This window comes from Cystoisospora suis (assembly GCF_002600585.1).
Source record: "Cystoisospora suis strain Wien I chromosome Unknown contig_380, whole genome shotgun sequence".
Taxonomy (NCBI): Eukaryota; Apicomplexa; class Conoidasida; order Eucoccidiorida; family Sarcocystidae; genus Cystoisospora; species Cystoisospora suis.
Window position 1 is genome coordinate 1 of NW_027153181.1, and position 23,300 is coordinate 23,300.

Sequence of the window (23,300 nt, forward strand, 5' to 3'; positions counted from 1 at the left end):
GTTGCTCCCTGCTGGCACGTGGCCAAAAACGAGTGCTCGTGCCCTTTGGGTTTGGGTGTGGGTGCTGGTGCACCTAACTGTTGCACCTCTCAGGCGATCTCAGTTACCATGGCAGAGTTCGCCTATACTAATACACGTCACACTTCCACGCAGCTGTCTCCGTTCGAAGTGGTGTATGGATATGCGCCTTCTCCTCCTATAGCCCGTGTGCTGAATCTTCATACACACAAACCGTCCGAGACCGTGCCCCTTAGACATGGAGTCATTCCTAAGCAGGGTCGTGAGAATATGCGTAAAGCGCACGTATACCAGAAAAAGTACGCTGATAAGAAGAGAAGGCCAGCAGAGTTCAAGGGAGGGCAGCAAGTGTGGCTACGTTCTCAACACCTTAGTGGAGACGGGTTCTCCTCATTAGGACAAATAGGTAGGGCGCTTCAGGATTCTAGCTATGATTGGCGAGTCAGCTGTGCGACTAGACTTACCACCTAGACTGACAATGCACCCCGTATTCCTTGTGTCTTCACTGAGACACGTTAATGATTGGCCATTACACATCGTGCCTCCACCTTCCGACACGGACCCTATCCGTCGAGGGGCATGCGGTAAAACAGGTTCCGCGAGTATTATCTGTATCAGTGTGTGACCGACGAAGGTAGGGGGTGTTTTACCTTCGTTAAAGGGGAAGGGGTGTCACACTCCGCGGTGGGACTCTCACCTGTGTTTTCTGTGTGTTCGCTGACTGGCTACAGAAGATAGGCGGAGTGTCGGTACGGCGGCCAGAGAGACGCGACGGCGGCCGTCGCCCGGAAACAGGGGTCTGGGTGGTCGTTTTTCCGCTTCCGTTTCTGGCAGTATGTATGGTCTATTTTCTCCTTTTCAATATTGTACGCATTCCGAAGGGAAACAAAGGAAAGCGTGGAAAACCAGAAGGGTTCGAGGATGAGAGACAGCAGCTAGCTAGCCACCCCCGGGGCGCCCCTCGCATTGCAGTGTGACGACTGTAACCGTCGTCTCCGGGGGGGGAAAGAACCTTTCCGGCAGAAAAGAAGGTTTTCTCCGTCTCTCACAATGCTTTTGGTGAAAGAAAGAGAAATTTCGACTTCCGTGTTTCGTGAGGCCTTGGTTTGATGTTTTTGGTCTCTTCGGGTGGCCCCAACGGACCAGCCACTCTGCTGTCGTGCCAGTCGTGAACGATCTTCTGTGGAGAGCCGACTGGCGGGTGAACTCCAGTGATACACTTCGGGACAGTGTTCTGGTGGACCGCCTTTGATCTTCTGAGCTTTTCCACTGCACAGGTGTTAAATAGAAATTGCCATGTTGGCTTCAAGCTACGGCATGGTTGGAGACACTCTGGGATGTGCTCGGACGACCGTAAATACCTTGGTGGCTGGCTTGACGGCGGTCGCGCCGTCGCTTCGTGCACGGCGACCTTTCGAAAGTGTTAGCGTGTTGACCGACTGGAATTTCAAGGCTGTGGAACAGTTGCGAACATAGCTGAGAGGGGTTGTCCCGCAGGAGAGGTAACGCGAGGGTAGTCTTCACCCTGGTGGGACCCTCGTCACGAGAACGCTTTCTCGTGGAAGTCTCCGGCCGAGGACGGCGGGGACTGTGCGCCACAATTAGGGGGAGTGACAGGGAAGCGGTAGCAGTAGGGACCGCCTCTTCAGCATCGACCAGACTGTTAGATCTTTTGACGTGCTTAGGCTGAGAAGAAGCAACCGACAAAAATTTCTTCTCAGGTCCCTCCTGTCTTCTCTTCCCAGCCGCAACTAAACTGTGGCAAAGCCAGCTTTGGAGCCCGCCAGCGACGGAGGCGGCCCAGGGCAACAGCCTGGCGCTGAGCAGGTAGCACCACCGTCCAGGGCTGCCCACTGTCAGACACAGGGCCACATCAGTCGGACTCCCTCATCCGATGGTGAACGGTTTCACAGTCGCTAGACTTCTCCACAGGCCAGATTACACACCAGGCCCAGAGGTTAACTCAGCTATAGCTGGTTCCGGACAAAAGCCCACTTCATCACGACTTCAGTACTTCTTCTGGTATGCACAGATATCCTGTATACACTACCGCTCGAAATTCACGAATAAACACTGTCCAACAGATACTACCCACCATTGAGACGCAGTGACGTGCCCCCTTGCTGTCTACATCAACAAGCAACCAACTACACAGACATGCGGGTAAAGAGTAATCGTGTATACATCACCACCCGTAATCTGTATTTGCGCAGCAGCAAGCGGTACCGCCAGTTGTTCTTCTAAACCTTCCGCGTTTTAACCAAGAAACTCCTTCCAGACGAAGAAAGGGCGCGGTCTCACCCAAAGAAAATACCAAGTATAGTACACGCGAGCACATCGTCAGGCTAGTGAAAGAAGCGACAAGGAACAAGACCACAGGCAGGCACACAGGCCAGCTGTTTTACTTTTTCTCCCGAAAGGCTGATACACGGTTCTGTGACCGATACAAAACAACCACCATCGGACACTCAGCTGCCTCTTCAGATGTACTACCGAAGGTATCTGATACACTCCCCCGTTGATAAAACAGTTCTCTGTAATCCGCCAGGCGTGCAAACGAGTGCTAAGGAAAACTTCGGGTTGCCCGGTTTTACCCTACTTTTCTTGGTCGACCTAGGTCCTGCCAATATCACGGTTACTCTTTGATGTCTTTACACACTCTTCTTCTCTCCTACGCCTGTTCAGTTGAGAGGATGCTCGTACATTTCTTTTGGAGCTTGTCCGCTTCGCTACCAGTGCTGTGTGGATTCTATGTATTCACCTAGGCATATACCGACCGACGCAGGGTAGGCCGCCTTCCGTACACATCCGTACTTCGGAAAGCACGTCCCACTCACGTGTCTGAAATCTCGCGTGTAAAGGGTGAAGTTGATTCGCTGTGCTAGGGGTGTCGTGGCCATGTTAGATTTCCCGATTTCGACAAAAAAGCCGGCACAGGACACCAATGCGTCATCGGAGAGATCCCGCACTCGGTCGTCCTAGCCCTGGAGTGACAAAGGATTTCTTTGGTTCCTCCTGCCATCGCAACACCGGGAGAGCACTCCGCCAAAAGTAACTGTCCGCGCCTACCACTGGGAACGGGCACCACGGGAAGGAAACGAGAAGCTAGCTTCATATGTAATGGATACGTGTCCAGCCAAGATTCTGAAAGAGAAAAAAGGTGCAGATATAAGGACGTCCGTCCCTTTCGTCTGGTGAATACTCCGAAACGTACACCAAAGTGCTTCACAATTGTCCAAGTACTTGAAAGCACAGAAACCATTCCTCCCACAGCTATGCTCCTCCTTGGACGGCGGACAATCCCCAAAGTGAAAAACGAAAAATAACTACTACACACTAGACACACGCGAGAAGAGTCGTCGCGGGTAATACGGCACTTCCCAGTCAGCTCTGTTCCGCAACTCTTCCACACGTACCACAATTGAGAAGGTTTTCCATGGGTGAAGTTGTCTCCGAGATTCCTTTGCAGACGTAACATCCTAGGAAAACGGAGGACGCATCCCACACCGCTACATTCTGGCAGTCGGTCGACACACACGGCCCCCTAGAAACTACTGTAGTGCATCACCGTAGACAGCTTCGCAAGTAGCGATGTCGAAAGAATGAACTACCCGGCGAACCTGCTTGCCGAATGCAGTCCTGCACAAACAGGCGCGTCATCTACCCCGAGCCAAAACGTGCTGGAGCTGGTCGTTGTGGACGAGCTCCCTCACACCCGTCTGACTTCAGCCTGCCTGAAGGCGAAAGTGGCTGACACACAAACGGTCTGATACACGGCCAGCAAAGCTTGCTGGATACGTCGTGGGGAGATGCACCGGACAAACGCCACCCCGAAGGACCTTCCAGGCAAAGCACTAACCTTGTGTCCTGGAAGGATTCTCCGCCTCTAACAATAACACATCGGCCTCACATCCTGCCCGACTTTACTGACATCCTTGTTCGCGTCCCTCGCAATTGTCTCATAGACGTCACCAGTCCCAGCCTCGTCGGTGATGTCTGATAATCTCTCAACGTTTATGTGTCTCTCCTCCAGATGCATCTTCATATACACACGGGCTCTTTCAGCGAGCAACTGCGCGTAATACAGAGGTGCGGGAATCGACACAGACCTCTGACATCTTCCATATGAATGACATAACCCATACATGAGCCGGGCGACATCTTCTCGTGGAAGATTCATATCATTCCGCAGAACAAAGTATCGCGTCGGTCTCACGGTGCCCTGAAGCGCCTGATGAGATATCAGAAGAAAATTTAGATAGGTTCCGGGCTGTTCAAGGTGTTTGTAAACGAGATATCCCGGGGGCAGATTGCTTCCTTGGTCTTGCATTTCCCGCGTCGGATATAGCCTGGTTTGCTGGCGCCTTTGTGCGACAACGGCCAAGATCGCTGGCTTCTTTAGCTGCCGACTCAAATACAGCTTTTCAATCTCCTGGATCTCACCGCTTAAAACACTAGCAAAGCGAGATTCCGAAACGCCTGAGCGGATATATATAAGACGGGCCGGCCACTGCTTCAGCTTACGTTGTCCTACTATCAACTGGAATGACTCTGACAATCCAGCAATACCAGCTTGCTGCTGCGTTTGAATGGATATCGCGTGAGCGTACACACCTAGATCATCATCTAAATTGCCTGTGCATGCACAGACAGCCGGAACTCTACGATTGACCCTCCCTCCTACACCAAAAATGGAAACTTCTACTCCCAGCACCAGGGTGCTCTTGTCAACCCCAATTACCCTCCGAAACACATCAGCGTCTACAGTCTGATTTACTCCCTGAAGTTTCATGTTGACCTTCGACATGACGTTAGCATAGTACGTCATGTTAGGATTTTCTGTAGAAGGAAAACAGGACAAAAAGCGCGACAGACGTGCTTCAGAAAGGAATGCACCGGGAGCTGAGTATCGTGGCACTGCAAACAGAAGTAGACTGCGAGGCATCGTGCTGCGCGTAGGGAAGCTTCACGGGGCTTTCCAAGAACCCATTTATCAACCGTGAAACTTATGTGAGACAAGGCAAGAGAGGGCGACGCATCAGGGTCCCAAACAGACGACACACTCTCGCGCACGAAGGGCCCCAAAGCAAGCGGGTGCGTTGTGGTAGGCGGGCGACTTTCGCAAACACGGATATGCTCCCCCACACAAACACATCGTGGAGATAACTCCGCACGTCCCTGTAGTCCCAGTGAGGGAGTACCTATGCGTAATCACTCAGATGCTGGGGTTGAACATCTACGAGCGCACACGCACTCCAAGGGCTCAGATGAGAAGTCAAAGCAAACGACTGTAGATCTTTTGGTTCAATTTGGTCTCAACGTCTGTCCAACACTCGATGCGTCTACACACGAGTCACACCAGACACCACTGACACGAACAGGAGACCGTTAAAAGTGACTGAAGAGTTGGTGCGGGAAAAAGTAAACTGAAGAGACCTTTCGTCTTTCGGTGGCTGTCGACTCATTGCTGCTGTCGCAACAGCTCGGCGTGGCAAAATTGTCCAACATACGCTGTACGACACGACAGGCCTGGAAACGTCGCACGTGTCCCGATCACTGCCGTGCAGCTGCCCGTGTGTGCTCGCTCCGAGCTTCACGGACGCAGATCGGAAACCCGACTCGTAAAGAGGGAGACAGTTCCGCACGCGTCGACATACCTCCGCGTACAACAGCCTGCACGTTTTTGTTGTCGAACCTCAAGCACTGCGTAGGAAACAGTCTATCTCCGTTTGCTTTCACGCGCTGGTAGATATCCGTTGCATCGCCCTCAGCCAAAAGAACGAAGAGGATCTCGCACTTTTTCTCTTTTGCGAATTCCAGGAAGGACTTGAACTGCTCTACAGGAGACCGCCGATCGCGACGCCTATAGCAAGCCACACCGGGCGTCAGGCCCAGCTGTATTCCATAAATTCTCGCCTGTTCTCTTAAGGTAGTAGCAAAACGCCTCTGGACATCCTCGGATATCTCAACAAAAGAATACAGGGCCCATACCGTGCAGCTGCTTCCTCGCCAGAACGCTGAGCCACGTAAATTCCACTGTCCGTAGACAGGCTGGACGGTCTTCGAACCGCCTCTGCCATCTGTATAACAAACTTTTGGAGGGGTAAGCACAATTCCATCCGCGATCCGAGGTCTAAGGTCGAGCCTCGTCCCAAATGTGTCCAAAACTCGAGCCGCCGGACGGTTGGCGTCTTCAAAAAGCGAAGCCAACAGTTGATCAACTTTACCCACCCTATCGATCGGTGGTATGATCATGTGCCTTGCGACCTGTTGCCGTACCAGAAAACAAAAATACACAACTTTCTTAGTCATGACCATGGCGCTCATCGCTCGCACTCGGAAATGGAGAGACCACCTTTAGAAACACCCATCTTTTGCTTCCCTCCAGCTGACTCCGTCAATTAAAAAGTCGCTCCTCCTGACATGTCCGCTGTGTTGAGAGCTACCACACGAAATACCAGTAGAGGAGGCGATTCAGTACTAAAAGCACAAAAACGCCATGAACTGTGGGATACTCGAATCCTACATGAATAACTGGCGCCGACTTCTTCACGCAAACCTCCCTCGGCGCCTTGCCCACTTTCAGATCCTGTCTTATTCAATTCTCCGCGGCTTCCGTAGCGGAGCATGGCGAGACATACATGTATTCCGGGCGCCGACTCTTCGTATGATGCAGACAATTCCGCACTGCTAGCCAAAAGTAGATCTAACGTCATCGCATGCAAAAGCGCATCGTGGAAACATCCAAAACAGAGTACTCACACATCTCACGTCACTCGTGGGCAAGACCTTTCGAGTAGTGGCGCAGTACCCGCAACTGTTGGTACACCGAAATCGGCGAAACATGTACGCATGTACATTGCTCAGTCGCGTCCTGTACACTCGAGCAAGCTGTACCTGCTCCCTTTCTTTCTCTGGAACTCCTTTGATGGCAGGCTGCTTCTCCATAGTACACAGAGAAATAGGAATATAACACGGGCGCGTCCTGCTACCGGTGCGAATGAGAGGCTGGAAAGGCGGGATGCGAGGAAGATGCGGGTACGCTTCCTGAAACACAAAACAACCAAACTCCAGGGCCTGTCTCCGTGCACCCGGAATACGATGCTACCCGGACGACCAGAGAGCTCGGACTCTTGCCTGAAACATGTCTACGTCTCATAGAAAATGCAGCAACTGGAGCGAGTCAACTGCTTTTGACAACTATGGAGCTGGCGACTCGAAAGAAAGCATTTGCATGGTCAATAATACGGACGGAGGACCCCAGACCACCGCAGCACAAGTACCTCTACTCGGTGACAGAACATTTACTCGCTCAAGAATAGCAGACAGCAACATGAGTATACTGACCGCTCACTACAACAACTGCTTGCGCCAGAAAAGAGTTTTCTCTACTAGCACGCAAGAGGGACGCAATGCCACACATTTTGCATCGAATCGGCCAGGAGACCTTATCGAGAAAGAACGGCTCCCCTAAGCTGAATGCATCACGGCGGCGTGGACAAGGTCGTACCGCGAAGTACTGCGAGACGGTCACCCGCCTTCCGTCGGGCAGGATGAACTCGGACTCTTCGGACGTTGCCGTCAAACGTGTTACTTCCTTGATCTTGTGCGTCCTCCTCTCCGGTTCGCCTGTTTCTCTATTCAGGATATGTCGGGTCTCCACTTTGAGACCTGTGAGAACTCTGGAAAGCCTTCTCATAGTCTCTCCCTCTCGCAGAATAAAACGACACTCCTCTTCTCGTGACATCTGGACGGGCCTACCGACGAGCTTTCGACAAAAGAACCAAGTCACACGCACCGCCACATCTCCGAAAGTCTACCCCCTTGGAAGCATATAGACACAGGCATACATCATGATTACACACGTACAGATGCATGCATATACATACACGTACTCACGCAGGCCGGCGACCTGCCTGTCCACTGACCCGCTCGCTATTCTACACCAAACCGTGTACGACTCTGGATAGTGTACCATATACATCTTCTACGTGCCTCTTCCCTCACACAAAGGAACCTGACGCAACACCATGGACTGCACTCTCGACATTCAACTACGGGTACCCTTGAGGTCTGGCGGCACTGACTCGACTACTACTACTACAGTCTGAAGATGAGGATGTGCATGCACCGGCCTACTCCGGAAACATTCCGACTAAAACAGCTGGGTGGATTCTTCTGTAAAGATGATGTTTTAGCCGATATGACACCGCCGTATGAAAGGAGACAGAAACAGCCGTTAGTACACAGTTCGCGTACTACCTAGTTCATGCGGTTGTTACGTGATGGACACAACTCACCGACAAACGAAGAACCCTTGGATCCTGCCCACAAGAGAGAGAAAAAAGAAGGCTAGGCTCACTAGCACATCTGTAACCACGAACGAACGCACCTGCTCTAAGACACTCTCTAGGTATGCAGCAAGAGGAACTGTCTTCGTCGCTACACATGCTTGAGGGTTGAAGACGACGTCCCACGACAGTAACCCGTCCGAACGATAGGCAGCAACAGACTGGGAGAAACATTCCCATATCTGTCGGGCCGTGCTTCCTCTCCCGCCTCGATCGTATATTTCTAGAAAGCATCGGGGGTCATCCTTGAAAAATTTCGACTTCAAAAGCATTCGATACTCTGCCTGCTCGGCAGCTCTAGTCATGATGAGCTGCATGGCCTGTGACAGAAGAAAGACAGCGCCACTACACGAAGACGACAGCGATTAGCAAGACTATCAAACGCAATACCCAATAGCTGTATAGGGACACGTTTCCTGTACATCAACTCAATATTTCAAGAAAATTCGGACAAATACAAAAGCGTACTCCTACTGCACCTCTCGTCCAAAGCCGCCCTAACAACGGGCATCCTAGAGACAACCCCCTGCGTTGAATACTATACGAGTAAAATTCTCCCGATGTCTCGCCTGTCACGAAACTCCGCATCAACGACCTGTCTTAACACTAGACGTACATGTATCTGTACATAAAGATCTGTATATTCACATACAAATATACACAGACGCAGCTGTGCAAAGCGAGTCCGTAGACACCGAGTGAATGACTATATCTTCGGAAAGGTACTATCCATCCTCGCTCTAACATACCTCCCTAAAGCCACAGACACACACGCCCGTACATCTGCGAGCGAGTACTTGAATGGGCTCACCTGAGCGACTTCTTCGGTGCCGTCATCATGCGTTTTGAATGCATGTTGTAAGTTTGCAAGAGAAATTCCATGCTGCGAGTCGATGCTGACTTTCCAGCCTCCCCGCGTCGAATGTGCCAGGTCGATTCTCAGCAGGGAGGCCAGCAGACGATCCCCGTCGTATAGTATAGCACTCCTCTCTTCTGGCGTGAACTGGCCCGCCTCAACCTGGGCAACGCGAGAGACAGGCCATACCTAGAGATCCCTACATACAGATCTATCTATACGTATGTGACAGTCTTGACTACGTATACTCACGGGTGCCGCTAAAATCCCTACGTCACGGGAACCTTAGTAGGGAGTGTCTTCTCGATATTCCCCGCTACCAGAGTTGGGCCTACGCGCGAAACTGTGAAGGCAATGTACACGAGCATTCTCATCACGGTGCGCCTACGCTCGACGCGCCACACGACCACGGAGAGCCATCAACCCAATATGAGCAGCTTACAGCTGCCACGTAAGAGAGACCTGGGAAGAGCAGCAGTAGAAAGGCCAATAAGATACTGCACTTGCTGCTTGACAGTGAGCCAAGCAACATGTGTGAATCTCGAAACAGTACACCAGTTACTTGCGAGACAAAGTAGCATGCTTGCTTAGACGAGATACACAGGCACAAGGGAACATCAGCCTACACCGGGAGAAAAGTGTCGGTGATCCTGCTCTACGTAAGACTCCCAGTTTACGCGGTATGAGTACCCCCTTTCTCGAGAGGCCCTCTCTTTCGCTTCTCGTGGCTGTTTCCGCCTCCTTCCTCACCAACTCATCCAGAACCCCAGACAGAAGTTCTCTCTTGCGGTCCTCAGGGAGCTCGACCAATTGCGCACCCCCATCTCTTTCGCGAGAGAACGAGACAAAATGTTTCCATATAGTCAGTTGCTCGCCTTGTTCTGACACGAGCAATCGGAAATGATTCGTCAAGCATCGAAGATTTCCGCTGACTACGGGAAGCACCGCAGGAACACCACCCCCTCTTCCTCGTGCTCCGCGACCGCCCGCACCTCTTTCTGTCCCGGACATTCGTCGACCCCGACTATCTCCACTGCGCGCGCCTCCTTCCCCTCCTTGGTATGATGTGGAAAACTCTCGCGTTCCAACGCCGCCTCTCCCCCTACCTCCCCCGTATCCGCTCGCCCCTCTGCTTTCACCATATCCGCCTCTCCCTCTGCTTTCACCATATCCGCCTCTCCCTCTGCTATCACCATATCCGCCTCTCCCCCTTCCTTCACCATGTCCTCCTCCTCTCCCTCGAGCTCCGCCGCGCCCACTCATCGCAAGACGTTCACAGTGGCTACGGCACGGCTGAATACGAAGAAATACTCAGTCGGGTTTCTAAGGCCACACAAACGCCTTACTTCCGGGCGTGATCTTGGTCCTTTCAACGTTAGTCGTGCAACAACCCCGGCCTCTCCTCACGAGCAAAGCTCATGCAGTCTCGGAAACATAAAAACAAAAGTGCGAGGGCAACTGATTCCCGATAACGCCAGCCGCAGCTCTATCCAAGGGACGGCGATGAGTGAAGGAAGCACGGCTGGTGACTGCCCGGCAAACAGAACCTGAATGGACAAGCAAGAAAAGAAAAACAGCTTCTCCTGTGTTTGGGAAAACGCCGAGAGATCAGGTGGGACACAGACCAAGAAATTCCACTCAAGTCAACATGAGCACGATGCGACGGAGCGCAAACGATCCACACGGAGTAAGACCCTCTGGAAAATATGCAACTTCAAGCCGTTCATTCTTTCAGCAGGTCAGGGCGCGAACGCAGCCTAGCATGTGTAACATAGGCTGTTTAGACACGGGTCGTGTACGAGGACGTACTGGAGTGGCTTCTTGAAGTATTATAGAATAGCTTGAAACTTCCTGCTCCCTTCAGGTCCTACCTGCATCTTTCAGAGGCGTTGAGCGCACTAGTTTTTCCGTTTTGGAGGTAGACTGGTGCTAGGGGGGTGAGGAGATCGGTCTAGAAATTTAGCATCCAACTCCCAGCGCTCGAGAGTCTCCCGAGTCGGGGGCTACAAGAAAAGTAGCAGAAGGGACCTTCAGGTGTTTCTCCTTTTTCAAGCAGCACCGCGTAGACAAGCGACAGAAGAAACAAAGAGTGGAAGCGGTCTCGGTCTCTCAGACGAAGCACACAGGGGGCTGTCTCACACGAATTAGACCAAGCGACTTTGTCTCTCACACGAATAGACAAGGACTTCGCCTCTTGCACAGACAAGCCAAACGGCGTTTCTGCGCGTCCACGCTGGTTGGTCATGCAGGCCCACCGACCACGAGGGGGGAAAGTGCCAGCGTTCAAGGGGATTGGTAGTGAGTGCGTACTGTGCCGCTTTTTGGGCAGTATGACGTAGCTCCAAGACTGTACCCGAGTTTCGAGATCTTACCTAGAGCCCATGGGGCTAGCTCGCAGACGTAGTTCCGTCTCAGGACGGCCAGGTCACGCCCTAGTAAAAAAAAAAGCCGGCGTAGAACTCTTGGTACCCCGAACTAATCCCATTGTTTACCCGCCGTAAAAGCACCGTCTCTCAAGCGTCGCTACTCGGACTGGGCAGCCACTGCTTTGTCAGGAGCTGACCGCCCGTTCTGCCTGTACGGCAGGTGTAGTACACTGATGCAGAAACGGCTTGTCTTGCCATTCCGGCAGCCAAAGAGCAAGGCCAGGCTTCGGACATCGTCCTTCCTAGTCCTTGCCACTTTCGGTTCTCAGATCCTCTGAAGAAATGCCCACTCCACGTACGACCCCCCTGTAGGCGCCGGCGGGAACTGCCGCCAGTCCGTGAAGTGTCCACTCACCAAAAAGTGAGCGACACCAGGTCTTTGTCTAGAAGAAATGAAGAAAAAGCCTCTGTTGGGAACACTTAGGAAACAGTTTTGCAACTTTGCGCATGGGGAGAAGAAATGAGTACGACCGGGAGAATGTGTTAGACTGGGCGGACGCAGTTTTTGGAGTCTTCCGTCCTCGTTCGCTCGTCTCCCGGACCCGTGTGCGAAGCCGCCTGTCCGTAGTCTCGCGTCTTCTTGTTTTTCTTTGTCTCGTTTTCGGCTCCGTGGTTGTCGGCAGGCGTGAATGCGCCGATATCCGACTAGGCTCCCAGGAGACAGAGGTCAGGTCTTCCTTTTCTTCTGTTTTTTTCGCCTGTCTCCATCATGATTTATGCTGCCCCGGTCCCGTCAACAACAGGTAAGGCGGATCTCTGTGGACAAGTGAAGGGGACGGGCACAATACCCTCGCGCACGGAGGACCAAGTAGTTCAGGAGTTCGTTAATGTAGGACGTTTCAGAATGAAGAAAACCCTGACCGTTCTTGCACTAGATATTTCGCCGCTAGAACGGGATAGTCTGTACACGGGAGTCACTGGACGCCTCACCTGGTTAGCGTTGATTAGCAAGTCTCATTAGCCGACTTCTTAAACCGTCCCGCAGTCTGCTTCTACACTCTTAGTTTCGCTCGGCTTCCGCGTTCGTTGTCGTAGTTCAGCACGTCAAGTTCCCATGTTCCGGCTGGTTAGCCCAGGTACCGAGCTACGTACCGCTTTGGTGAAGTACAGGCAGCCGCAGGTTATCATCGTGTCGATCTGTCTTCTGCAGTCAGCCTGGGTTTATGTCAGTCTTGGCTAGCTTGCTGGATTTTCTGCTATCCTAGCTGCAATGTGTAGAAGCAAAGTATAGCATAGATCACAAGTCGAGTGCCTTCGAAGAGAAGCTTGGCATTGATTCTCTATACTCAGCGAGTGAGCACTCCCTCCTGCCGTCTCTTGCTTGCGTCCTGCATACCTGGCGCTCTCTCAGTGACCATACTAGAGCTCTTGTCTGTTGCTCGGATCGGGGGAATGTGTTTTTCCGTGGAGGCTTACCTAAGGAGAGTCCGTGACGAGTCATTAGGAGTGCTCTCGTTTTCCCGGCAGATCGCCAGTACGGGGAATCGGGAAAAGTGACCTCATTTATCCTCAAAGTACCGCTCCGTTGTTTGTGGTGGACGACGGTATACGCTTCGAGTAGAGCCCCACGTTTCCAAAGCCCTAGTAGTGTCGCGGTTCCTGTGTCTGCTAGCCAGGCCACAGCTCGACGGCTTCTCATGCCGCATGGTCTTTCTTCCAGGCTCTATCACTTGTCAACTACATCCATCATTTGTGTTCCGTTCTTTTCGTCTGTCTGGTTCCACGTATGCGTGGGTGTGCACCATTTTTTGTATTGTCCACTGGAGATCTTCCAGTGGTTCGCCGACAGAGGGGGAGGAGTATGACTCGTAACGTAGCAACAGGCTACTCTAAGTTCTTCACTGCTTCCAGACGGGGGGGGGGGACTTGCCTAGTAATGGCTTGGACGTAGGAGGGTTGAGGGGGCTTGTCATTTCAGGAGTTCACACAGCGCGACAGTGGGTCTGGGAAGCTCGTTGGTGGGTGGACAAGTGCTGCGGAAAAGAAGTGTTTTTTCCATAGTGCGGAAGAAAGAAAAACAGGCGGGATTTCGTTGTGATCTGGGGAGGATACCTCATTGTAGAAGACGGTCGGGTCCACATACAACGACAGCACTGCGTAGAATCCTTGAGGTTTTGTTGGAGTTAAACTCTAGGGCGTGCACGGGATTATTTCGTTGAGCGCATAGTTGCCCTTGGTAGGTCGTGTCCATCTGTTTTGTACCTACTCAGAAAACCATAGTTCTTGCGGTGCGCACGATAAGACGAGGCAACAGACAGATGCAGCTACATACGTGTGAATATGTAGGTAGACACACGCGCGGGTAAGGTTATAGAGAGGTAGATCCTCCACTGAGGGAGTTGTTGATATTGTCCTAGCTTTTCTGTTCTAAAAAAGCCATTCTTTCTGTCGTACGCAGGCTTATATGTTAGCTCTTTCGCCTTCTGTTGCTCATGACCGCGTCCTGTACAGGGTCGTTGTACACTCTAGTCTTTCTCATGTCTTTCTTTCGTGTTTATTCTGGTGTGTTTTCTTTGCATGCTTGATGGGGGATGCAGCTTGGGCCGAGAAAGGAGAGAGCGCCGTATGGCGTCCTCCAGGTTTCGTAACGTACACATCCTTTCGTATCCCTTCTTCTGATGGCCCTTATGCATCGGTTCTTGATCTTGAGGAGGAGGACAACAAACAGGAGTCTTCTTTTTCAGGGACAAAAGTAAAAGACATTCCCGCAGTTAAGGATTACTGGCAAAGCTGCTATGGAATCTTCCTGGTCGGATCGTCGTTATATGAGGAGGGAGAGAAGAAGCCTTGCGTAGGGGAGAGAGCTAGTCACAATGTTGAAGACGGCTTTTCGTACCTATCATTTGAAGATGTCGATGCTACAGTTCGGTTATTGGGGTCAGGGTTCGTGAGTCTATTGAAAGATGGAGGTATCCGAATGGAATCTTTTGCTGATGAAGAAAGAAACGGGGGGAACTTCGCTAACGTAGGAATCTTGCTTCAAAGTAGGAAGGAATGGCTGTTCACCGACCTTGCCATCAGTGCGTATCCACCTCTCACATCCGTCACATTACATTACACATTTCCCCTCGAGCACATCAAGGCTATCGCAGAACATTCAAGTAAGGAGACAACTTCGTGTTTGTACTCGGGAGATTCCTTCCTTCCTTCTCAGGCATGTGATGTCGAGGCCAAGCATTAGTGCGAGGTTGTGCTGGTCTCTTCTTGCAGTTTTCTGTTCGCTAAGAGGCTTCGTCTTTGCAGTTCAGACGTAGAAATGCATGTATGAGTTTGGCTGACATGTCACACGGTCATGTGTCAGCTGTTGCTTAAGCTGTACTTAGGTCGAAGTACATATGGATGATCACATGCCTATCTCTCTTGAGGGGAAGGCCGCGTAAAGGTGAACGCTTAATGTTCTTCAAAGGGTCAGAAGCCGATCGGTTCCCAGTCACGCTGCTAAGTCAGAAGCGGTGTTGATGTTCCTACATCGAGCCGGGTGTACGTAGGTACCGGTGCTTTTCTTGTCAGCAGGCGTTTAAATGGGTGCATATGTGTGTGTCACTCTCAGACATGTACGTATGTAGATAGAGACTTCAGTCGTGAATGTGTAGTATGTCATGTGTGAGTGGTTTTTGTGTGTGTACACCCACCAGGCCTGTCGATGTGCTCATCTTCGTACCTCTTAGTCTTTGCATCCCACAAGTGATAAGGAAAATAAATTGTCGTCGCTATGTCAAAAGTTCAGCTCCCCTCGTATATATACGGTCTGGACTTTCCATTCCCCCCTCTTCGGTCAGCAATGTTGTCTGTGTCTTTCCTCGTCAGAACTCTCCTGCATGGTGACGGACTTCGATAAACTTCCCGTACTCGAGGCGCTCAAGCCTTCTCTTCCTCATCTGAAGTCAGCTGTCGTTCTTACCGCGGCGTCGCCCCTCGATGATACCCCTCGGACGATGGATCTAACGGAGTGGAAGAAAAGGTTTGCAGACCTCGATTGTCGTCTTCTCACGTTCGATGAGGTTTTGAACTTAGGAAGGAAACGACCGGTCAGGCCGATCATGAAGCAAGACCCTGAAAGAGTCTTCACTATCGTTTACACCTCAGGTAAATTATGATTCTTCCAGTTGAGATGTGTCTATATTCCTTCTCCGCCGTTCTTTTGTATACGTGTACACCCTTCAGCTGGGATAACGGCAAGCCGGATGACTTCAAAGAGTATGAGGTTGTGTGGCTGTGAGGGGTGGTATACACGTAAACATGGCTGATCGCATGCTCGATAGTCATACAGCTAACCCTCACAGGTACCGCTGTGATTCCGTTTACGTGTCTGCATATAGTTAGCTAGACTGTGTAGTGTGCATCATTGTGTTTCTCTCAGTCGAGTTTCTGATGCAGCTGTCCGTACAACACGCCCAGGAAACATACGCGTAATATATATATATATGTTTATATGCGTGTATCTCCTTATCCCCTTTGCGAGGGGGTCAGACCAGAAATCGGAGGGTAGGGAGGGATTGGTGGAGCTCTGGGAGTGTGCGTGTGTACGGGTGGAAGAAATCTGAGGAGCCCAATTTCAACGGCGAGGGACTGTCTAAGTACTCGGAGCACGTGTGCCTTCTTCAGTAGGCTAGACGGGCAGCGTGAGTCTTGAGTGAGCATGCGTCTACCGTCTTTGTTGCACAGGGATGCTTACGTACGGCGCTTGTAACTGCACAGGGAATAGATCAAATTGGTTTTCGTCAAGTGAGATGTACCTGTGATGATACGTCTTTCTAGAGGAGTCTGGGGGGTCTGCATGAGTTGTATGGTGCCCCCCACCCCCGCTGCTAGTGAGAGGTAAAGTGACCTATGAGCGCAACAAAGGTTAGTGAATCTCCCCTACGTGCATACCTTCGTTGTTTCCATTCCAGAGTTTCGTTTCCGTTGATTTCTCTGTTCATCACAGGTACTACAGGAAATCCGAAGGGGGTGATGCTGACAAACAAGAACTGGATAGCTGTGATACGTGCCTTACACATTCAGAACCCGACGACTCTAGGTATCGAGCCGGATTTTGTTCATATATGTTATCTGCCGTTATCTCACGTTTTCGAAAGAGTCATAGAATATGCAGCTATTGTTCATGGAGTCAGAATAGCCTACTTCTCACGTAAGCGTGAGCTGGTCGCGGATGACTGGAGAGCCGCGACACCGTCATTAGTCTTGATGGTACCTAAGCTAGCTACAACTTTGCTAGAGAAACTTGAGACACGCCTAAATGCACAACCATTCTTGAAAAGGCTCATTGTACGGTTTGCTGTATCACGGAAGATGCACTCGTCGTCTAAGGGCTCCATACCGAGTTTTTGGTATGACCGCATTTTAGGAGGATCACGATTACTTCGAGAACGAATTTTTGGCTCACCTGATCGCATGCGTTTCGCTGCATGTGGAGGGGGGAAACTCGATCCAGTGGTCCAAGAGAAACTAGAAAAGTATCTTGGGTTCAATATCATACAAGGTTGGGGTATGACGGAAACATCCGGGGCTGGAAGTTGGCAGGCTTATAAAGGTGACGATGCTTATGATAGCGTAGGCGGTCCCACGGCGTGCTTAGAAATCAAGCTGAAGTCGTGGGAAAGTTATGATGCCACTGTAAGTAGCCCCGACAAGAAACCTCAAGGGGAACTCCTTGTACGTGGAGATAATGTATTTCCTGGGTATTTCAGGGAAAAAGAACTCACAAAAGAAGCCTTTTATTATGATGAAGATGATGGTGTAGCAGAAAAGGAGGGGATGGGAGAGAATTTCAAAGAAAGTGAAGAAGAAAAGAAGAAAACGAAGCAAAAGCAGCCATGGCTCCGTACTGGTGATGTAGTCCAGATCCAACCGAATGGGAGCATCAAAATCATTGATAGGAAGAAAAGTTTAATCAAATTAGCACAAGGGGAGTATCTACAAACAGAGAAACTCGAAAATACCTATGGAAGCAGTTCATTTGTTGAGAATATCTTCGTTCATGGATATGACTCTCAGTCGTATCCTATAGCCATAGTGGTACCTGATCGACGACGTGTACTACAGTGGGCAAGAGAACATTATTACGAGAAAGACAGTTCTGTCTCCCGCACACCTCGTACCACTGCGTCTCCAAGTATCGACCAAACTGCCGAGGAAATGAATCACCATCAGAAGCAAGAGCACGGAAAAGGTGGTTATGGAGAGAAAGCTGTTGACAGCGAAAGATTAGAGCAGAGGGTGAAAGATGAAAATGTCACTGAGGAGGGAGAGGGAAGCAAGGGGAAGGCAAACAACAAATCAGCAAGCGGCGTTGATGGTGACGGTGACACTTGGTTACTGGAAGAGGCTCTTCATGATCCAGAGCTAAAGAAAGACATTCTTGCAGACTTTGATCGCATTGCAAAAGCCACCGGATTACTAGGGTTTGAAAAGGTCAAAAACATCTTTGTGACGGCGGATGTTTGGACGCCAGAGAACGGTATGCTAACTCCAACATTCAAGATCAAGCGCCCGTTGCTCATCAAAACATACAAACAACAGATGGATGATTTATATGCGGAGCTGGCAAGGAATCAAGTGGGACAGCATGGCAGTAACAATACATCGGTGTCCCTGCATAACAGGAATATCGCCTCTCTCTCATGGTGGCGCCGTCTGCTGCTTCTTCCATGGGTTAGAGCGTGGCTCCAGAGCTAGTGGCAGAAATGAGTCAGGTGCAGGGGATAGAATGTGAACTGTTATGATGTCCACACGTCGTTGGGATCATCTTAAGCTTCCCGTGTTCTACTTGCGAAATGGCCATCTCGGTTTGCGCTGTCCATCTAGTCAGAAAGGAGACTTGAAGGCGTGCTACGGCATTTGGTGGGTTTGCAGTATGACAAATTACCCGACGGAAGCGAATGGCACAGAGCCAAAAGTAGATGTGCATGTTAACTCGTCTATCAGATTATGAGAACGGGCTACTCCTTGTACTCACCCAACAGGGGGGAGAGGGAGATGAGATACTGTTCTTTTTTTTTCCTTGTGAGGAGCCAGCTCGGTCCTCTCCGGTCCGGCTGTGTTTTCGTGTATGGAATATGTGTGCCAAGTGGCTGTGTGGTGCCTCCGAGCTTGGCAGCAGCACTTGCTCCAGTGGTGACGAGAGTTTCCGCTTCATTTAGTGAAACGAACTCAGCTTACGCGGCGTCATCTGTCTTTGCGGATCATGGTAGTTTCGCGTACGTTGTTGTGTGAGACGGTCAGGCGGGAAGAAGTGGACTGTAGAGGATGTGGGGGTTTTCATGAAGGTACAAGTTACGAAGTTCTTGCTGGTGCGCACGGAGGTACCTCCGTCTTGAGCAGTTCCGCACATGATGGTGGGGACGCCCTAAAGGAGCGAGCGAACGTACTACTGTATGGGTGCAGTCTGCACTGAGCGCATAAGTTTCATTCTTGAGTGATTGATGAAGTTGCTGTCCGCGGCGAGGCGTGGACATTCTTTTCAAGCCAGCTGTTGTTTTAAAATGCTAGGTTGTACCGGTTTATGCCGGAATCGATTCGTACAATAGTGACGAACATGGATGTGCCTGGTCGGTGCGGGAGATCGGGACAGGGCTGAAAAGGCATGAAAGACCTTGTCAGAAATGCGGCGGTCCAGAGTTGGGCGCTTAGTTTCGACAGAAACCTCGCACGCGCTGAAGCCAAGATCGTAAGCATGCATGGTACTATGGAGGGAGCGAACAAGAGGGTTTGTAGTCCAGGTCATTTTCAACTCGCTTTTTGCTTCAATGGTGTACCGTCAGAAGAGATCATCCTTCTGCTCGTCTGTTGTTCCGGTCATCGCCCCGAACCCTTCAACGCATGAAGCGTCAAGTGGAGCAGCGCCATGAAGATTGTCGCTTTGAGATAGAGGAGGGGAAGCCCGCTGTGGCTCTATTGTGGTGGAGGGCTCTGCGTTTTCAGTCCTTTTTCGCGAACTTTATTTGGCCGGATGGAAGCAAGCGCCTGCATGGCAGATCCAGCCAGTATACGCCTGAGCAAGTTGGAGGACCTGCTGCCCTCACGCGTCAGTAGGACTGGTACCCGGTAAGGCGTATCAGTTTTCCCAGTGCTTGAATTACACGGCGACAAGGCTGAAATCATCAGTGAGAGCGTGACTTTCGGATCCCGCGTTCTGCAGCCTGGGCAGGCGGTGCAGATAGCTCACGAACAGATGTATATTGGGGCGCGCTGCGCGTAACGGTCGCTGCGAGATCTTTGGAAATTCGCATTCGTTCCCACGCGCACCCACAACACGTAGTCCACAGACTCTAAGCAGCCAGCTCATCGCACGTTATTCACAGCACGAAACTCACTAAATGGAACGGCACAGGGGGCGACTGCCCAGAGTCGCATCGCAGGCGTCGCTCTACCTCTCCGTCTAAACTGGTACGTCGTCTCCACTGCTAGACCGCCGAAGCAGCTCAGTATTCTCCGGTACCGACCAATCACTCAGTTCGCTACAGCTCTCTTATGTCTCCGCCAGCTCCACTTCCCCCTATTTCGTTAGGGACCGGCCCTGGTTGTCTTGTCGCGCTTCTTCCGGGCTCGTGATTCATGAGTTGCTTCGACGGCGGAGGGACTCGCATCCGTCCCGTCCCGCCGGCGACTCCGACACCTGGGCCGTTTGTCGCTCTGCAGGCGACTTCATCCATGAAAGGCAGCGACCGCGGGTAGCAAGCTGACACTCCGCACTTCGGAGAAGCCCAGTATTGACCGTACATGGGCGCGCGCCCGAGATGGGAAGTGTAATCACATACATAAGGTCCCTGAGGCGTTTAGACACAGCCGAAGGCCCGATATTCCTAATCATTACCGATGTATCCCTGCATGGGGTGGGTGCAGGGTTTGCGGAAGGGCGGTCGTCGAGAGTAATCCTCGGATATCCAGTTGTTCCCAGAAAGACCGTGAGACCCGCTCACGGATTTCGACCCTTGTCGGACTCAGTCTCTTCTCTTCTTACGGTAATACTGTTGTTTTTTGCCACCAGCTGCGCGTCTGAGATTCCTGCGGTGTCACCTGTGCTCTTAAGAAGCATGATTCCTGCGTTGCAACTGCTAAGTACAAGCGTTGTTGCAAGGAGTGACAGCGAGAGGAAGTGCCTTTTTCTCCGTTTCGTCTTCTCGGACAACGACTGTTTTTGTAGCTCGTACAAGCAAGAAAAGCAAATACGGAACTCAGGTGTGTTCTGATCATGATTCGACTCTTAATTTCACGATACGCCAAAAAACTACCAGCAAGCTCTTCACCTTTGTTGCCTTTCACCTTCTCTTTTGACGAAGAAGGAAACCCAACAGAAACTACAAATAGGCACGTCCCCACGATGTAGTAGTGAGCTAGGATTAGTGTCGTGGCTTTGGCCGCCTTCGAAAGACCATTTTCTTTCGAAAATGACCTAATCGTCTTCTACCCTGACTCTTGTCTCCTCCATTTTTCCAGAAAGAAAGAGTTGCTTGGATGTGCGAATACAAACGACTACAGTGTCAGTACGTCGTGGGTATCGTTACACATCAGCACGCCTAAGATCAGAAGCAAGGAGCCTTAGGTTTTCATCATCATCATCGTCTACACCTCCTCCTTTTCCTCGTCCGCTCATACCTAAGAACCGACCATTACTTGGTTTGCTTCCTGTACTCTTATGGAGACCTTGACATCGTCCTCTGAAGCCTCCATCTCCCCCTCCCTCTCTCATTTCCTCAAAGAAATGATTGCCTTGCTCTTCTTCTTCGAGCCATCGATCTGTTGAGATATAGGGTTGTTTTGTCCGTATCAAAACGCAGTGTATCAGGCAAAGGACGTAAACACCTGCCGCAGAAATACGCTCAGAAAACAACACACGAGCAATCAAGACATGAATCTATGCCAGTTCAGATTCAGCTACATGCAAGAACGATAAAGACAGGCTAAGATAGTAAGGTGCTCGCAGTGCTACTCCTCGCAGCGACCGACCTCTTCTCCGGTATTACACTACACAGTTCGTCCCCCCTGTTTTGAGAAGGAGGAAAATAGAGATATATATAACAAGAAACAAGCGGCCTAAGTCATCCAGATAGGCCAAAAGTGCATGTTGAAGTAGTGCCTCTTCCGAAGTCTCTCTCTCTCTTTACCGTATCTACACATACACACTCTCTCCAGATTCACTGGTCCAAGGCACTACGAGCAGACAGAATGGACTCCCAGACAAATCAAAAGTATACTGTCAAAGAAGGGCTTCATCATGGGTCATAGAGACGCTTCTCATTCACTCGGTCTCCCTGTTGGTATCTCAGTCCTAACAGCACCTCCTACAAGATATGTATGTTCATACCTACGCACACGTACGCTTACGCAAGACAACGAGTGTGTGTGCTATGAACGGCCTAACTGTAAGCGGCACATTCACTAGTCCCGTTACGGCATCTATACATAGCCCGAGGATTTTCATACTGCATACTGCTCTGGCGGCAACTGAAGGACACGTCTACACCTCTGTATACGTGTACACGTTATACACCGGCAGAAGAGAAACCTATAGCGTCCTCTCTCACTTCTCTTCTCTAATCTTTGTCTTACCTAGGAAAACCCAGTCAGAGAAAAAGAAGAAATTCGAGAAGGAGGGGTAAGCTGCAAGAAAGGAAGAGAATGATCATGCGGCTCCCTTCTTATGGTATATATATATATATATGGAAAACATGTGTAACTGTGTATACAAGAAATGTACACCTTTGTATCTATGAGGATATATACACACATTAGTACATATACATGAGAAAACTTCGTGTTGCCTGGCGGGCTACACACGGTTCTCCGAGGGATATAGAAAGAAAGCCCTCTCCAAGCATTCACGGACAGTAAAGACTGCGCGTGAGAGCAAACGATGAAAACAAACTGTGGACCCAGGACGCGTTACATCTGCTATAAACTCGTTCAAACATTCCTTTACTCAAGTGCTTTGAAAGAAAGTACAGAATGAAACGAATGAAAGACAAGCATCATGAGATTCGTCGTGGTTAAATGATGATGAGTCTCAAATCACATCACCTCTACCCCGTCCCAGGAAGTCGGGTGTACGTACATACACCTGAGCTCCGCTTCTGGAGTAAGCGATGCATTTGTTTTCACCCCTGTGTGAATGCCAATGGGTGTTATCAACCCGACTTTATCGTGATACATGGAGAAAACAAGACACGTTGATCTCTACGGTACACACAGAACCCTCGCCTTGAATAGACAGATGTAACATCCGTGGAGAGTGTCTATCGTGAAGACGTGGAGTCGCTCGAAAGGTACCGTTTCACTGAAACACCTACCAATTGCGGCTCGAGAGAACACAGCAGCAAAGAATGACATTTGGCATGCATTTTCCTTATGACGGTATGTCTCCCCGGTCCCGCCCTCTCCGCCGATTGTCGTAGAGCCCGCTGCGACTTGGAGAGAACAGGGAAGCTCATCACTTCCATTCTAAAGAACCGAACAGACACACACACAGAGCTTAGATGTATATATATATATATCTACACGCGTCCTGATATATCATCCGTGAGTACCTGTATCTCTTCTATATGTGAATAACAATGGAAACCAACCTGTCCTCTGACAAAAGGCTGAAGAGTGAAAATACCAGAGTGTCTGCAGCTACATATACATATATGTATATATATATAAAGAGAG

The 23,300-nt window shown here is 50.6% G+C and overlaps 4 protein-coding genes across 4 annotated transcripts in view; 2 read left to right on the forward strand and 2 right to left on the reverse strand.

Moving 5' to 3' along the window:
• Positions 1-428: 428 nt before the first annotated feature.
• Positions 429-643, forward strand: CSUI_000972 (uncharacterized protein; the record flags this gene model as incomplete). Its single annotated transcript, XM_068061178.1, has 1 exon — positions 429-643. A coding segment is annotated over one exon (213 nt), but the record flags the coding sequence as incomplete, so codon positions are not given.
• A 1,188-nt stretch (positions 644-1,831) lies between these two features.
• Positions 1,832-11,696, reverse strand: CSUI_000973 (argonaute ago). Its single transcript, XM_068061179.1, has 9 exons — positions 11,097-11,696; positions 9,976-10,772; positions 9,181-9,387; positions 8,411-8,689; positions 7,529-7,786; positions 6,916-7,065; positions 5,676-6,285; positions 2,856-4,857; positions 1,832-1,871 (listed from the first exon to the last, which is right to left on the reverse strand). Exons 2-8 carry the CDS (start codon positions 10,486-10,488, stop codon positions 3,905-3,907), a joined length of 2,970 nt encoding a protein of 989 aa, XP_067926844.1. The 5' UTR covers positions 10,489-10,772; positions 11,097-11,696; the 3' UTR covers positions 1,832-1,871; positions 2,856-3,904.
• CSUI_000974 (amp-binding enzyme domain-containing protein) lies at positions 11,438-19,412 on the forward strand. The gene is made up of 4 exons (XM_068061180.1): positions 11,438-12,394; positions 14,189-14,752; positions 15,459-15,737; positions 16,579-19,412. Exons 1-4 carry the CDS (start codon positions 12,361-12,363, stop codon positions 18,327-18,329), a joined length of 2,628 nt encoding a protein of 875 aa, XP_067926845.1. The 5' UTR covers positions 11,438-12,360; the 3' UTR covers positions 18,330-19,412.
• A 718-nt stretch (positions 19,413-20,130) lies between these two features.
• Positions 20,131-23,300, reverse strand: part of CSUI_000975 (lysosomal cobalamin protein) — a 5,872-nt gene continuing 2,702 nt past the window's right edge. The window contains exons 4-6 of the mRNA XM_068061181.1: positions 22,940-23,090; positions 22,203-22,253; positions 20,131-21,455 (exon numbers count right to left, since the gene is read on the reverse strand). Of these exons, the coding sequence (XP_067926846.1) occupies positions 21,154-21,455; positions 22,203-22,253; positions 22,940-23,090 (504 nt within the window). The 3' untranslated portion in view covers positions 20,131-21,153. The remainder of the gene's footprint in view (positions 21,456-22,202; positions 22,254-22,939; positions 23,091-23,300) is intronic.

Bases quoted from the DNA above. Each gene is read 5' to 3' on its own strand.
- CSUI_000973 (XM_068061179.1), bottom strand. From the start codon at position 10,488: ATGAGTGGGCGCGGCGGAGCTCGAGGGAGAGGAGGAGGACATGGTGAA. The intron at 7,787-8,410 runs GTGCGTTCGTTC...TTTTGTCGAAAG, and splicing joins TAGAGAGTGTCTTAGAGCAG to CTCGTCGGTAGGCCCGTCCA. The intron at 4,858-5,675 runs GTATGTCGACGC...TTCCTTCTACAG, and splicing joins GCAGGCTGTTGTACGCGGAG to AAAATCCTAACATGACGTAC.
- CSUI_000974 (XM_068061180.1), top strand. From the start codon at position 12,361: ATGATTTATGCTGCCCCGGTCCCGTCAACAACAG. The intron at 12,395-14,188 runs GTAAGGCGGATC...TGGGGGATGCAG, and splicing joins CCCGGTCCCGTCAACAACAG to CTTGGGCCGAGAAAGGAGAG. The intron at 15,738-16,578 runs GTAAATTATGAT...TGTTCATCACAG, and splicing joins CACTATCGTTTACACCTCAG to GTACTACAGGAAATCCGAAG.